Raw genomic sequence first — 14,969 nt, forward strand, 5'->3', positions numbered from 1 at the left:
ACGACGCAGGCTAAACAAACTCTGTTAACAGAACAGACTTGTTGATATGGGAAAATGAAATGGAAACCAAAATCTTTCTGGTGGAAAAAAACCATTTAACACATGGCCTGGCTCAAGTGTTAGCATCAAATTTGAAAATTTATGCAGCAACTAAAGACATCACAGATAAGCTTACAAGTCCCTGATGTAAGTTGCAGTGATCTCAATGGCCACAAAGGGATGAGAGCACCAGCCAACTGACAGGCAGGGCATCAACAGCATCTTTTTCTGTCCTGGCGCTCACTCCGCTATCAATTTCTTTGTGTCTTAAGCCATTGTTTTAAGTTAAGCACATGTTTACAAGATTTTCTGAATTATGGGCCTGGAATGAATAGAATTGCAGCAGAAATTACTAGAGCAGATTCAGAAAGCTGACACCAATCTATCTGCACTCCACTTGTACCCCTGTTTCTCTTTGCCTTCCCTTTGTTCCATTGAAGCATTTGCAGCCCAAACCTGCTATACTTTACTTTTAATATGCTTTTGAGTTTTCAAACCTCCCCTGCCAGCAGCTTCCAACATCATGCAGTTTACCATTGTCCTGATGGTTAAGGAGGAAAAGCATAGCTTTCCAGTTGCTAACAAGCACCCTAACACTATGCACAAGACTCAAACTGAGCAAACTTGTTGAAGGAACAAATATGTGAGCAACAAGTGTTAATTAAAATCTTTAGCAGCATAAATCAACCCTAAAAAGTTATGAGAAAACAATGATAGGCATATAAAGGCAGTGGCACAGTCTATTCAGGCTAGGTTACAGCTTTAAAACGGGGGCAGGGAGGGGGGGAAGCCCTAGTATAGAGTATTCCTATACTTGATGTTTTATAGCGTTACATCTTTCCCTAGGCATTACTTAGATGGCTGATGTCCTTATATTGCCTGTGAGGCCCTGCTGGGTTACAGGTCATCCTTCAGCCCAAAGAGAGACAATATAAAAGGAACATAACACTTCAATTCTCTTCTTAGCATCCTAGAAGAACACTTACAAGAATATTTCCTGCTATAAAACCTTTGAATTATGATAACTAGAAACATGATGAAGGAGCTTTACGTTTTATGCAGTTGTTCTCTCCTTGAGTTAATTCAGTGCACAGTGCTGCTGATTACACGTGTTATCAATAGAAATAAAAAGGGAATTAGTGTCTGGCAGCGACATAGTTGTACATCTCTGGAACAACTATTCTGAAGTAGCTTTAACTTGTCAGATCTTGAAGCACACCACAGCAAATAGCGTAGAGGCTGAGAAGCCCCCTTCATCAGTCTTTTCTAATGAGAATGCTAAGAAATTATGTTAATATAGCTGTTAACAACATCTAACGCTACTGCTTGCACCACAACAGCTCCTTGCCTTGGTACAGATCCTACACTGGAGGAGAAGGAAGACATGGTGGACCTCTGTCAAGGTCCAGCTGAAGAACTCAGTAATACCAATCTTGAAAAAGCATTCTTTAATTGCATGGTGCCAGGGAGGAAAAGTAGCAGCATGGAGAGCAAAGCGTGATGGCACCGATGAATACTTACACAAATCAAACTGGATTATTCCAAAATTAAGGGGGGGTGGGGGGGTGTGTGTGACATTTTCACACATTGTCATGGTTGTCTGTATCTCCTCAAGTAATACAGAGTTTTGACATGGTGTGCTCTTCTTCAGTCTGTGGAGCCCTGTCTTTTATGACTACAAATCAAATGAGATTGTCAATCTTTTCTATGCTCTGTGACTGCTGGAAGGATATAATGAGAGCAATATTTTGGCTTCCTGCAACCGTCTTTCAAATAGATGGTGATACTGAAATCTGTTCTGAATTTCATACCCCTGCCCTCTTTAGACTCTGCTTTCTCTCTTGATCCTTACCTGGAAGGATGGAGGAAGGGAAAGAGAAAGGGGAAAGGAAAAAGCTATGATCTTTGGAACTAATGAAATCCCTCTTTGCATTACGTTTTCTTAAGTGATTGCTGTCTTTTACCATCTAAATCATCTTCCACCACCTTTTAATTCTTTAAATTAGAACTTAACTAGTATTTTATAATTTTTAAACTTTCTTAACTGCCTCAAAAAATTCCCCTTGATGTCATGGCAGAATGTGGTATTTTTTAGAGTAGTTTTTCAGCTCAGAGCTAACCCCAGATCTACAATCAATTAACTTGTTTCTTTTCATACAAAATTTGATACAACTGGATATTCTGGCCTTCTCCCAAACTCAGTGAAAACAATGGGACTTTGAACAGCCGTCTTAATGGTAGCAGGGAAGGATGCTGCTGGTTTTAGAACTCTTTCCTATGAGGATTTCCAAATGAAAGTTTTGTTAATTGTGATTCTTCTCCTGTGAATCCAGCATGAAGTCATAGCACAATAAGAATAATTAAATTCAATTTCTTAATAACAGCACAGTGTAGAGACAGTCTATAGTTAAGCAAGACTTAAGTATTTTGATATGTGTTTCTCAAATTCAGGACATATTCCTTTTTAAGGCTTGCTCACTCAGTGTGACAGTGTGCTTAAATAAAGACTGAAATACAAAGTCCAGTGTTTGCTGTACTATAGTAATCCTCATAAAATATTGCTCACTGGCCATAAAATAGTTCATTTAAATCACAGGCTGAAATGCATTATTTTGTCTAAAAGGAGAAAATAACTGATTCAATTAAAACAGAGAAACATTCATTCCTTCTTATCTTTCTTATACTATTTCCAGTATTCTCTACATTACCATTAGGAATTATATGCACCATTTATATGCTGGAGGAAATTACCTATTTGTCAGTAGAGCCTGCACAGAAAACTGAAGTCCATATTTTCTTCTCGGACCATGACTGTGACGTCTTAATTGATCACTGTGAGGAGATGCTATTTAATTAAAGTTGCATGTGAAGGATCTAAATCAGTGAATTTGTATCCCTGTTTTAGAATAAATAGCTATTAACTGCCTCTAGTCGAGTTTACTGAACACCTTGTTTATCTTGTTTACTACAGGAACATTTAATAAGATCATAGTGGTGTGTGTTATTTTTTAAGTTTTTTACATGTGATAAAATCCACTGTAGTCTGTAAAGATTACATCTGTTCTAGTAAATCAAGGTTATAAAAGACCTTTTCATTTCTACAGTGAATGCTTTGTGAAGAAAAGCACACTAGAGAAGAAGTTTTATCGTGAAGCCCTGATTGTTCAAGGCTTGGAGTAATTGCAGCTTCTGCTGGCATCAGTCAGGATTGCGAGTGTCCAGAACTCCTCAAAAATCAACATCTAACGCTATCTGAACCAGCCAGTTACTTAGTTATTCTGTGCTCTTGCTGGAAGAAGAGGGAGTCCTCTCTAAAAAAAAAAAAAGCCAAACAAACAACAAACCCACAAATAAACAAAAACCCAAAAAACAAACTTCAGCTTTGTTCTCACGTGGGAAACTCCCTTTGAGATTTGACCTCAAGCAATAGTTCATCAAAAAAATTGCAAATGAAAGCAATAAGAAGGTGAACTAACACTTGCCATCTGCAGTCTATTCATCCTGATGTTTACATTACTCAGTATCAGCTAAAAAGGGATTATATGGTCCAGTGATAGAAGATTCTGAACTTCTGCAAGACAGCCAGCAAGTCTTGTAACCATGCTGTGTACGGTCAATACTACTGTTAAGCTGGCGTTTCAAGAGAGAAAGGAAAATGAAGCACTGCATCAGAGAATTTTCTTAGGTAAATACATGAAAAGCTGTATGCTGCCACCTCTACATTCTCAGCTATGTCACTGAAATTTCCTGTGTAAAGCTGGGCTAAAAAAAATACTGTAATTGTGTAGGTCAAGAAGAGGAATATAAATTATGTCTTTAAACAAACCCACATGAACACCAGAAAAACCTTTAGAGTATAGGCTGGCTTCATCTATTACCACATTTTCTACCTCGATATACTTCCCTACACTAGACCTAGCCAAATGAATTGGTGCATAATAATTCTTGACCACATCATGCATTCAAGAAAATGTTGTAAAACAAGAGTGCATCTTCAGTAGGAATACAGTATCATTCAAATGCCATATAAAAGTAGGAATGTTTTTGTAGTGATCAGTTATATCTGTATTTTGTTATTGGCTTATTTGTCTGTATAATTTAAATGCATGACTTAAATGTTAATGAAAATTAATTTAGTTATTAAATTAACAAAGATGCCTACATGTTCAAACTTACTTCTCTACATGGTTTGTCTGCAAGCAGGGTTGGGATGTAAACACAAACTTTGTATGTATCATTTAGCGTTCCTAAGACTTTCTTTTGATTTAAAGTCCATAGATAGTTATGTTGGTATTATAATAAGAATGATAAAATTACTTTCCAGAATAATAAAATAAGGTAAATTACAGTTACGTCATCTAGCATACATAATTCTTACAATATATAAACTGTATTTCAGTTTTTTGAGTAGCCGATTGTATGAAATTGCTCATAGTAAATGATTGCTTACAACACTGTTGGGTAAAATATTATTTAAATTAAGTCATTTATGGTTATTTTATTATCATTTTGAAGCATACAGATGTTCAATACTACTTGATAAACAAATTTAAAACCTGAAAAGCTTACCAAACATGCTAACTCTACTACTAACTATTTATACCTACCTGGACAAAAACCATATGTATTTATCACCTTTTGTTTCTCTCCACATATTGTATGTATAACACAGTACGGTAAAAGTCATCTTTTCTTGCATATTAGTATAGCTTCTGCCATGCAGTGGGACACTGTCCTATCTGATGAAGTCTGTATTAGGGGAAAAAAAATGCTACTTAGTATTGATAGTTCTTTCCCCTTACAAAAAGCATAATAATGTTTATATCTTTGTCTATTTGTCAGACACATTGTGTGCTTTCTTTGTTGTACATTTCACAAAGGCCAAAATAATTAATTAGCAGAAAATAATATAGAGGAATTAAAATTGAGATTGCATATGCCTTCCTTTCATTAGTCACTTCTGCTTCCAGAAATCAAATGGCAGAAACATACATTCCTCTTTCAGTCAAGATTGCCCCTCTGGGAGTGAGTCGAGCAGTTCATGTTAGAAGCTTCCTTTGTTCCCTTCACTTAGGGTATCGGAACACTTGGGCATCAGAGATAAATCATCTACTGTTTGCCTTAATTTAATTTGTGTTTCACTCCAGAGCAAGGTGCTCAGAATTGCTTGATAAGACAAATAAATAGAAGAACTTGAAATAGTTACAAATACTAATATCCACCTTGGCTCAGAAGGAAGCAGTATAGCAGGTGTATGAAAATAGCCTGGAATATTTTATTTACTCAGTAATCTGAAAAAGGCTGGAACTGAAGTTCAGTCCAAAATTGCGTTCAGGGACTGTCTCTTTCAGGCGGATAGTGCCTGACCCAAAACCCAAACCCATTTCTAGGTTTAGAATTCAATGTAATGGGCAGTGATGATCAACACCCCATTCATTGTCTTAGGCTGTTTTGATTACTCCTCATAAAGAAACATTCCAGTTCTTGTATGACCATCTATTCAGATAAACTGAGAGTAAACTGGGTCTTAGCCTTTGCTTCCAGCTTGTTGTTGTGCCTTTCTGTGCAATCACATCACATCAAAGTGATGTGGTTATTTGTTTCCTTTTTTTTTTTTTTCTACAGGGGTCATGATTGCTTAGATTCTGACAATCTGAAATTACTGAGTCACCACCAACAGACGTTTAGAATTATTCCTCAAAGTGAAGTTAAGCTGAAAACACCATTAGCCATTGTTCAAGGGGAGGAAAAAAAAAAATCTAATCACAATATTCTATTTATATACTAGTGATTCGGCTGCGTCCCCCCAGCACCACCCCCTGTGCCCACACTTCATAAGAAGCTTCTCCCTATGAAGTGAAAATTACCTTCCTGTGGGGAGAAAGCGTTTAATTACGACTCTGCTTCCCCTTGTCTCCATGGTGATCCCCTGCAAACAGCCTGCTTTATCAGACCTCCTTTCCCCCCACCCCAGGAAAGTAATCCATTAGCTGGCAGTGAACCTCGGCCGCGGTGTTACCGGCTGCCCCGCCGGAGCCCAGCGCCCGCCCGCGGGCGGCCCCGGGGACCCCGCCGGTTGCCCGGCGCCAGCCGCGCCCCCCGCACGCTCACTTTGCGGAGGAACGTTGCGATCGCGAAGCCGCGGGAAGAGCTCCGCTCTTCATCCTAGTCGGAGCTAAACCGCTGCATCGTTTCAGCGCTGGCTGCGGAAAACACGATCCCGGTTCCCTGCCCGGCCGGCCGGGCTACAAATCGGCCGATGATCCCGGCGCGCCCCTGCCCGCCCCCCGCCCCGGGCGCTGCCGGGGAGAGCCGGGGCCGTTACCTGGGTGCTCCCCGGCGCCGGGGCCCGCGGGGTCGGTGAGGATGCTGGGGTCACTCTGCGACCTGCCTCGGGGGAGAAAGCAGCCGGTCCCTTCTTCCGACGCAGCCATGAGGTGGAGGGCGGGAAGCTCAGAGGCGGGGGGAGGAGGAGGCGCTCATGGAGCCGGAGGCGGCCGGGGGACAATGGGGACGGGGATGCGGCGGCGGCGGCGACGGGGCGTCAGCCGGGGAAGACCAGCCGCGGCAGCATCTTCCCCGGCGCCGTGGGCAGGCTGCGGCGGGGCGCTCCGCCGGCACCGGGCACTCAGGGGGCAGCTTCGGACGCCTCAGGGCGGGTGGGCCATGCTGCCTGGCGGGGTGGGGAAGAGCCGGGGCGCGGGCCGCCGGCCCGGCCCCCCGCCGCCCCCTCCCGGGACGTCCCCTCCCGGGACGCACCCCCGAGCGTCGCTCCCGGAGTCGCCTCAAGCCGCCGCGCTGCTGAGCGCATCCGTTGGAAAACATTGGGATTCTCCCATGGTGCCCCGCGAGCGGCCGTGTGACGTCACGGCGGGGGGGGTGAGGACGGGCGCTGCACCTGCACTGCACAAAGGCGGGGGCCGCCGCAGGTGCGCGCGGCTTCGGGGTTCCGCCCCGACCGGGAGCACGTGACTGGCGGCGTGGGGAGGGGCCGCCCCGCCCTCGGGATGCGGGGCGAGGATAGGACCCCCCCCCGTCTCGGTCCCGGTCCCGCTCCCTCGCAGCACTCGGGGCGCTTCGCCCAGCGGGAGGAAGCGGCGCGACCCTCCAGCACGGGGTCGGGGGGGCGGCCGCCGCCGCCGCCGCGGGGCTCGGTGTCCGTGGGCTGTCTCCGCCTGGGGCTGAGGGCGGGTGTCCTGCGTGGGGGGGGGTCCCCTCGCGTCAGAAAGCGCCGGTTCCTCCGCGGCGGGACGCGCGGGGGTCGCGGCTGTCCGCTGCCTGTGCCGCCCCTTGGGCTGGGGGTGGTCTTGTGGCAAGGGAGGTGTCTCACGGTGAGCCCGGGGAAATAGGGTATTTCGAGTCGGGCTAAATAGTTTGGTTTGGGAGTTTGTTTAAAGGGAATAACTGGTCTTATGGAATTTTTCCTTAAACGAAAGGTGATACCTCCTCATCTTGCGGTGGGTGCCAGCAGAGGGGCTGCTTGTGTGTACCCAGTGGTCTGGGTGGTATCTTCTTGGAGTTTTGACCTGTAAAAACCAGGGACGCTTTTTAATTGCTCTCCTAGTAAAGTCCTATAGAACGCTCAGCCAGCGCTTGTTGGGATGGTGTGGGTTCTCTCCATTTGTTTTAGCGGGGCATTGTTGAGGAGTGTGCGTTAAACATCGCTTTTGTCTTTGTATGGAATTAGCACGTACCTACAAGCAGATTTCTTAGGCTGACTCAGGGGCAATGGTTATACATGAAGCTGACCGAGTTCCTGTCATAAGACAGGTGTAAGTTTGCCAGATTTTAGGGATGAAACTTTGTGTCAGAAAATTTTCAATTAATGCAGTCATTTGTTCATGTACATAGTTGTTTTTACAGAAATATATGAAAAATATTTTGCATATCTTATATAAAGTAAATGTGTTTTAGCTATTTCTGAAAGCACGGGCAAACCACCCAGCTCTGTGGGGTTGTGTCTTTGTTGTATTTTGGGGGGTTTATCACATCCATCATGCTGAGAGGTGTATTTGCCTTTTTTCTTCAAGCAGGAGTTTCAGCATTAACCGTCTGCACACATCTCATTTGGGAGTCACCTTTGGGCTATGTATTCCCCGAGGTTTGGTCAACTTTGTCACCTTTCGAAAAAAAGAAGTCTGTGGGCCTGCATTTAACATAGAGCTTCATAAGAAAATTCTTCAAAGAGTCCATTTGAACAAGGCCTGAGTGTGGCTGTTCGGTAACGTCTGCCCATGGCTGGGGTAAGCTGCTGCATCTAATGGTGAGTTTGAACATTGTCACGAGAACAGAAATTGAACAAAGGGTTTAAAGCAAAATATCAGAGAGTTTCTCATTCAATGAGTACTATCCCTTCTTGCTGTGTATAAGGTAGATCCTAAGGAAAAAGTAGCATGTGGTAGTGTAATCTAAGCTGTATCATAATACAAAGGAATAAATTAAGGTAGCAAGGGCATTCTGTAAGTTGGGTTTTTCTGAGAGCTTAACATCACTATCTTGACACATTTTCAGTGTCAGTTTTTGTAATTTCTTCTAAGCTTTGCAAGTCAAACAGCTCATCATAATTCCAAAAAGACAGCTAAACGAACCATTTTTATCATGCTATAAAACATTCCCAAGGAAACAAACAAACAAATAAATCCAAAACACATGTTTAAGGGATGCTTTAAAGAGATCAGGATAAATTTTGTACTCCTTTCCCCCTCAAGCTAAGCTTTTGAGTTGCCATGATTCAACTTCGAAAGGGAGTCATGAACTCTAAAAAATTACTTATGATAGTTTATTTTTCTGTGCAAACAGCACAGTCTGACATGGGTACTGGGCCCAGTTTTCAAGTAAGAAATCTCCCCTTCATAGTGAAATAATAAGCCAAATCTGGTTTTAGTCCTAAAAATAGAGGTTTTTCTCTATATAGCTTCTAGGTCATGCTAGAAAATGCTGATGGTTTCTAGTGAATTCTGTGAAAGTCTGTTTGTACTAATTGATATACCTGCCTTCTGCAATGAAGAATGATACTGTTTTCTTGTATAAAATACATAGTTGAAAAGTTCCATATCAGATTTCAGCATTCGTACAAGATTGAAAATATTTTCAACCCAAGAAAATATCTCCAAGACAGCTTTAGTACCCTATAGAAGCACACAAGATAAGACTGATGTATTTTTAACCAACTCACATATGGATTGCCTCCATAGAGAACACTTTATAGGGTTCCTTTGGATCCTAAAATATTGTCTGATAGAAATCAGTCAAACAAGGCTGGAATCTGCCTTGCTGTTTTGACTTAGTTAAAACATTTCATTTTCTCTCATTCCTGCCAAACCAAGCATCGAGAGACAGTCTCGGAATAAATCCTAGGTGCCATGTGTGCCAGCTGATGGAGCTGCCCCTAGGCCACCTTGCTATTTCCAAATGAACCATCATCATGTTTGGGGGAGGGGGTACAAGAAAAAAAAAAATTGCATTAAATTGTTTAAACCTGTGTTGCTAAATAATGTGTCTCGTGTAAAAAGTGTGATTATCTGCATGTCTTTTACTTTGAAGTTTCACATATAATGATGACGACGTATCTGTGCTTTTCATTTCCGTACCTTAAAGCAGGCTCTGCATTCCTTCTGGGGGGCAAAGCTTTTGACAGGAAAAATAAATGTGAAGCAAAGTCTTTTCTTCACATTGAAGGACCAATGCCAAAAGGAATGGAGCATTTTCACAGAAGTAAACAGAAGTTGATGGAGGCATGCACCAACCAATATATTGTAAGTATATTGATTTGTAAACACCTCTGAAGTCAGAATGAAACTAAGCCTGGTTCTAGCTGTGGGTACTAAGCACCTGAAAAATTGTCCTTAAGTTCCCTTTTACTACTTGATACAATTCTATAAATGTCACAAACAAAAATGTTTGCAGGATCATAATGACTATTAGTAGAAACATGATTCTCCTTTTATTTGGTTTATTTTCTCACTATAGCAGACTTGTGGTAAACAAGTTTGCAGCATTTTCCCAGAAAGTACAATGATCTGATATGTTTATTTCTCTCTCGGAGGATTTCTAGCCTTTGATATTTATGATGAATAGTTATGATGAGATTTTTCTAGCTAAGTGGCAGATATTTCTGCAATTGGCATCCATTCAGTTGCAGAAAAATACTTCTTAAAATGAAATATTCACACAAGGACACAAAAGAAAAAATAAAATTTATTTAGCTTGATGCATGTTCCACAACCAAACCAATACATGTCCATTTGATATGCCTTCCCTTGATAAAAATTTTTAAAATGCAATTATATAAATGGTATGCATTATTTGATTAATTTGCTTTCTGTTTGATAGACAGCTGAACTCTTGTTTCATGGCCTAGTTATATAAAGAGAAATCCTAACTTGTGTTAGAAAGGAATGATTCTCTGAGGAGAAAGAAAAGAGGTGAGTCATGTCAGTGCTGTTTTTCTCAAATCAGCAGAATCTTAAACAATCTCATTTTCATTAATCTGAAGCCTACATGTGATCTCTGAGCATAACTCTGTTGTTCCTGCACTGTTATTTAGAAAAATAAGTTCAGGATACATTTGGATTGACAGTATCAGCTTTCATGTTAAAATTGTTTTGATGACCAAGAGACAAATAGCCTTGCTCAGAGCAGTTTTCTTAGATACAGCAACAGAAAGCATTTGTTCTGTGGCTCACGAGTCTTAACCTAGTTTTTTAGATTTTATGCCAGCTTGTTGTAGTTCAGTATGCTTACAGTAACAATAAAGATGAGCATTGCCATGCTTAAAAGGCTCTTGTCTCTATTTATTTTGTGGCTGGTTTTTTTTCCCCTCAGATGCTTTCTCGGTAAGGAGGACATAGGGCCTACTTTGAGCCTTTATTTGTCAAGAAGATAAATGCATGTCACTGAGAAGAGATGTAAGTATCATCCAGCAGTCACAACTCTGTAAGTACAAAGACCTGAAAGATGTCTTCTCCAAGGCATGCTGATGTAGTTGCTACTATGGAAGGCAAATAAAAAGTGAATAAGGATCAGGGACTTGTTTATTGGTGGCTTCATGTACACATTCACATTCAACATCTCTGATACTCAAGAGCTATTCTAGGAACCACCCGTCTGATTTTCATGTTTGCTTTCTTGCACAGCTCTGGTGCTCGCTCTGTCATAAGTGAAGGAACAGGAGAGGAAGAGGCAAGGAAAAATGTAAAGGAAGACAGTCAGCTCAGCTGCCCGCCTTCTTGACAAAACAGCTCTACTCACTTAAGTCCCTCTAGGTAGCAGTGCAATGGCAATGAGAAGGGGAACATCTACTCTTATGTCAGTTATTCCAAATTACGCAGCTTATACTAGTAACAGCAACATATCAGTTTATGGGGAGGGAACTCATATCTGTGACATGCCAAGGCCAACAGAGAGTTACAGGGATGTGATTACTGTGCATAATAATCGTGCGTAAGAAGCAAGGAAAAGGCAACTGTGTGTGGAAGACAGCGGAGGACTCCTGCAGCACTGTCAAAGCCAGCGGGGCTAGAGGTGATATGCCGTGTAAGTGTTGTTTGTGCCAATTTGAACCCTGAAGGGGTGAATCTGATTTTCCTCTCCATTTTTTTGTTCCCCTTAGACTTCAATATGTCTGAGGGAAAGGGGCATAACATACAACTTCCATAGCAGGTCCAAATCTTCCTCCTTTCTGCATTGCCTTTTGGGGAATGAACATTCTTGTATACAGATCTTCCTCTTTTTTACAGGCACAGTGTTCTTGTGAAGACATATGGCTGGAAGGTCCTTATTATTCTCACTTTCATCCTGAAAGCATTCCACTGTCTCAGATATCCAAAACTATGAAAAACTGTGGACATAGGAGGTCTGAAAGCCATGTCCAGTGTAACCGAGGCCCTGCAAGCTCTACTAATTAGTATGGGAAAACCCAGTGAAGTATTTCTTGTTACATTGTAACATAAGTGGTACAGGTTTTAGACTTCAGGATAATAGCAGTAGCTTAAAGAAATTGGTACGTGTTTGTAAATATAAAAAGTGCAACATAAGATCCCAGAGTTAGGAAATTCCACTTTGAATCATTAAATTGTCCTTTCTCACATTCAAGGGCGAGAAAATACCTGATCCCGCCTGATCTGCATTTTAATGGGTGTGATCTGGCCTGAACCTCTAGGCCTGGAGGCATCCTCGCAGGTGCGACGTCACGGCTCGCCCGGGAGGGAAACTTTCCGCTGACTTCACTTTACCCTCAGCGTCGCTTTCCCCGCAGGGTCCTTGTCCCTACGCGTGTGACCTCCCCCGTTAAAACGCTTTTCGCCTGAGGACCGACCCCGGTTCCCCGCGGGGCCCGCAGCGGCGCCCGCCCCGTCTGCACGGCGCGGCGGCAGTGGGCACGAGTGGCAGGTGGTGCGTGGTCCGCGGAGACGTGACAGCTCGTAACAGCCGTCGGCGCGCGAGGAGCCGTCTCCCCTCACAGCGGCGGGGCCCCGGCACCCTTCCCTAGAGCTGGGGACGTTGGGCCCTGAGGGGAAGCTCCGCCAGAGGTACGCGCCCCACGGACGGAATTTCTTCCCTGCTTTCCTTTCAAGCTTTTAACGGGGTTTAACACAACCTGCTCAAGGGCCGGCGCTTCGCCTGGGCTTTGCCCCATCCATCCTGTTGGGCGGAGGCCGAGGAAAGCCTCTACCCAAGAATCCCGGTCCTGCCCCGTGTGTAAACGCTGACGGGTTTCACCAGGATTTACCCCAACTTGGCAGGTACTTGACCCTGGAGTTTAACTTCAGCTCCGTAGAATCGGGAACCTCACTTCATGAAAACATTTTAGGCCCATATAACACTGTATAAATATCATGGGTTAATAGTTTGATCGTATCAACTGTTTAAAAACTTTTTTTTCCCCATCCTGATTTAATAAGGTGTCCTGGTTTCAGCTGGGATAGAGTTAACTGTCTTCCTAGTAGCTGGTACAGTGCTATGTTTTGAGTTCAGAGCGAAGAATGTTGATAACACTGATGTTTTCAGTTGTTGCTCAGTAGTGTTTAGACTAATGTCAAGGATTTTTCAGCTTCTCATGCCCAGCCAGTGAGAAAGCTGGAGGGGCACAAGAAGTTGGCACAGGACACAGCCAGGGCACCTGACCCAAACTGGCCAACGGGGTATTCCATACCATGTGACGTCCCATCCAGTATAGGAACGGGGAAGTGGGGGCAGGGATTCGCCGCTCGGGGACTGGCGGGGTGTCGGTCGGCGGGTGGTGAGCAATTGCACTGCGCATCATTTGTACATTCCAATCCTTTCATTATTGCTGTTGTCATTTTATTAGTGTTATCATTATCATTATTAGTTTCTTCTTTTTTCTGTTCTATTAAACCGTTCTTATCTCAACCCACGGGTTTTGCTTCTTTTCCTGATTTTCTCCCCCATCCCACTTGGTGGGGGGGAGTGAGTGAGCGGCTGCGTGGTGTTTAGTTGCTGGCTGAGGTTAAACCACGACATAAGGGGAGGAGGGATGGCTGCTTTCCCAATGATTTCCAAGCAGCTGGAAACAGTGGTTTATGTTTAGCCCTTTGCTTGCTAACAATCCACAGGTGAATATTTTATTTCTGTCATAACTGAAATTTGTAAAAATCTAGGCCTTTTCTTCACACTAAAAATAGCCAACACATGCTAGTGAAGGGTTTGTAACAGTCTTAACTTGCCCGAGTACTTTTAAGTCCAGGCTTAGCAGTATTAGTGAAATGAGTGTCAGAAGGTGTTGTGGAAAGCTTGCTCATCACCTTCCTCCCATGTGTCCAGCAAAGAAGAAATACAGGAGGAATAATTTGCATTCAGTTGAGACTTCGTTAGGAAAATCACTGTGCTCCATTTCATGCTTCTAGGGCTGTGATCCTGAAAGTGTTATGGGCATTAATAGGCGCTGTGGCAGATTTGCTGCTATCAGGCTGTTCTGTTTAACTCCTTTCCTCATTCTGCCTGGCTGCAGTATGTTCAGAAGCTTTTTACTTCACCAGTTGTCATCTTGCATGCCAGGCCTGAAGTACGTGAGCTCTTCACTAACACAACCCTTTCATTGAGCAATTATGTCTGTCAGCTTTTCTTATATAAATTATTTCCATTATTTAGGTTTCAAAAGCACTTGAGTGTATTGAAGAGAAAATGATGGAAGCTACTTGACTTAGTATACTAAATGGGGGAAGTTCACAAATGGCTAAAACTTGGCATCTACTACTAATTGATTTTTGGATTATGGAAAAAAAAGACTGCCTGCCACTTGCTTATGAAAGCCTGATTTAAGTGATTGTGATCATTTTGTCCCAAGAACAGGTGGGCACATGCCTGGGAAGGAATTGTGGTTTGGAAGGAAGGTGGAAGGCTTCCTTCTAAACTGCAATGTGATCCCCTATACTACTGGAGAAAGCATGAAACTGTGTTTACATTAGTGCTAGAAATTAACACATCACTTAGGTTTATCCACAGTTGCAGTCTAGGCCTTTTTTTACATACTCTGTCTTTTCTCTATTATGAAACAGAGACTCCTTAGGATGTATGGAACAATGAACAGCTGAGTAAATTGTATTTGTACACATGTATTTCAAGTACTAGTAACCACCATAAGACCCCTACATTTAGTACATTATGTGATTTTCTTTTTTTTTTTTTTTTATCAGCTTGCTTCAACGAGATCAACATATGCAGTATTACTAGAATACATACAGTTTGCAGGTTGCTGCAGCTCCTATGCTTTCCATATATCTCACCCACATCAGTGGATCGTGGGTTCCATCTCTCAGAGGGTAAGCGATACATGACCACAGTGCAAGGGAGACAAATATATTGTAATTATTGTAGTTTTATTCTATTTTTGTTGTAATTATTGTACGTTTGCTTTCTCCTTGCAAGTAGTAAATTGCTTAGAAAATAAGTAGACTTTTTTAACTATTTTG

General features: G+C 42.7%; 1 protein-coding gene and 1 long non-coding RNA gene across 3 annotated transcripts in view; one reads left to right on the forward strand and one right to left on the reverse strand.

Annotated features, from left to right (window-relative positions):
- Positions 1 to 6,899, reverse strand: part of PHACTR3 (phosphatase and actin regulator 3) — a 115,914-nt gene extending 109,015 nt beyond the window's left edge. For both annotated transcript variants that reach the window (XM_052786331.1, XM_052786320.1), the window contains exon 1: positions 6,365 to 6,899. In XM_052786331.1, the coding sequence (XP_052642291.1) occupies positions 6,365 to 6,473 (109 nt within the window). In that variant the 5' untranslated portion in view covers positions 6,474 to 6,899. The remainder of the gene's footprint in view (positions 1 to 6,364) is intronic.
- A 366-nt stretch (positions 6,900 to 7,265) lies between these two features.
- On the forward strand, positions 7,266 to 12,078 carry LOC128141004 (uncharacterized). The gene is made up of 4 exons (XR_008234875.1): positions 7,266 to 8,302; positions 9,640 to 9,794; positions 10,376 to 10,463; positions 10,864 to 12,078. It is a non-coding gene; the product is annotated as an uncharacterized LOC128141004 (long non-coding RNA).
- The last annotated feature ends 2,891 nt before the right edge of the window (positions 12,079 to 14,969 follow it).

Source organism: Harpia harpyja, chromosome 1 (assembly GCF_026419915.1).
Source record: "Harpia harpyja isolate bHarHar1 chromosome 1, bHarHar1 primary haplotype, whole genome shotgun sequence".
Classification (NCBI taxonomy): domain Eukaryota; kingdom Metazoa; phylum Chordata; class Aves; order Accipitriformes; family Accipitridae; genus Harpia; species Harpia harpyja.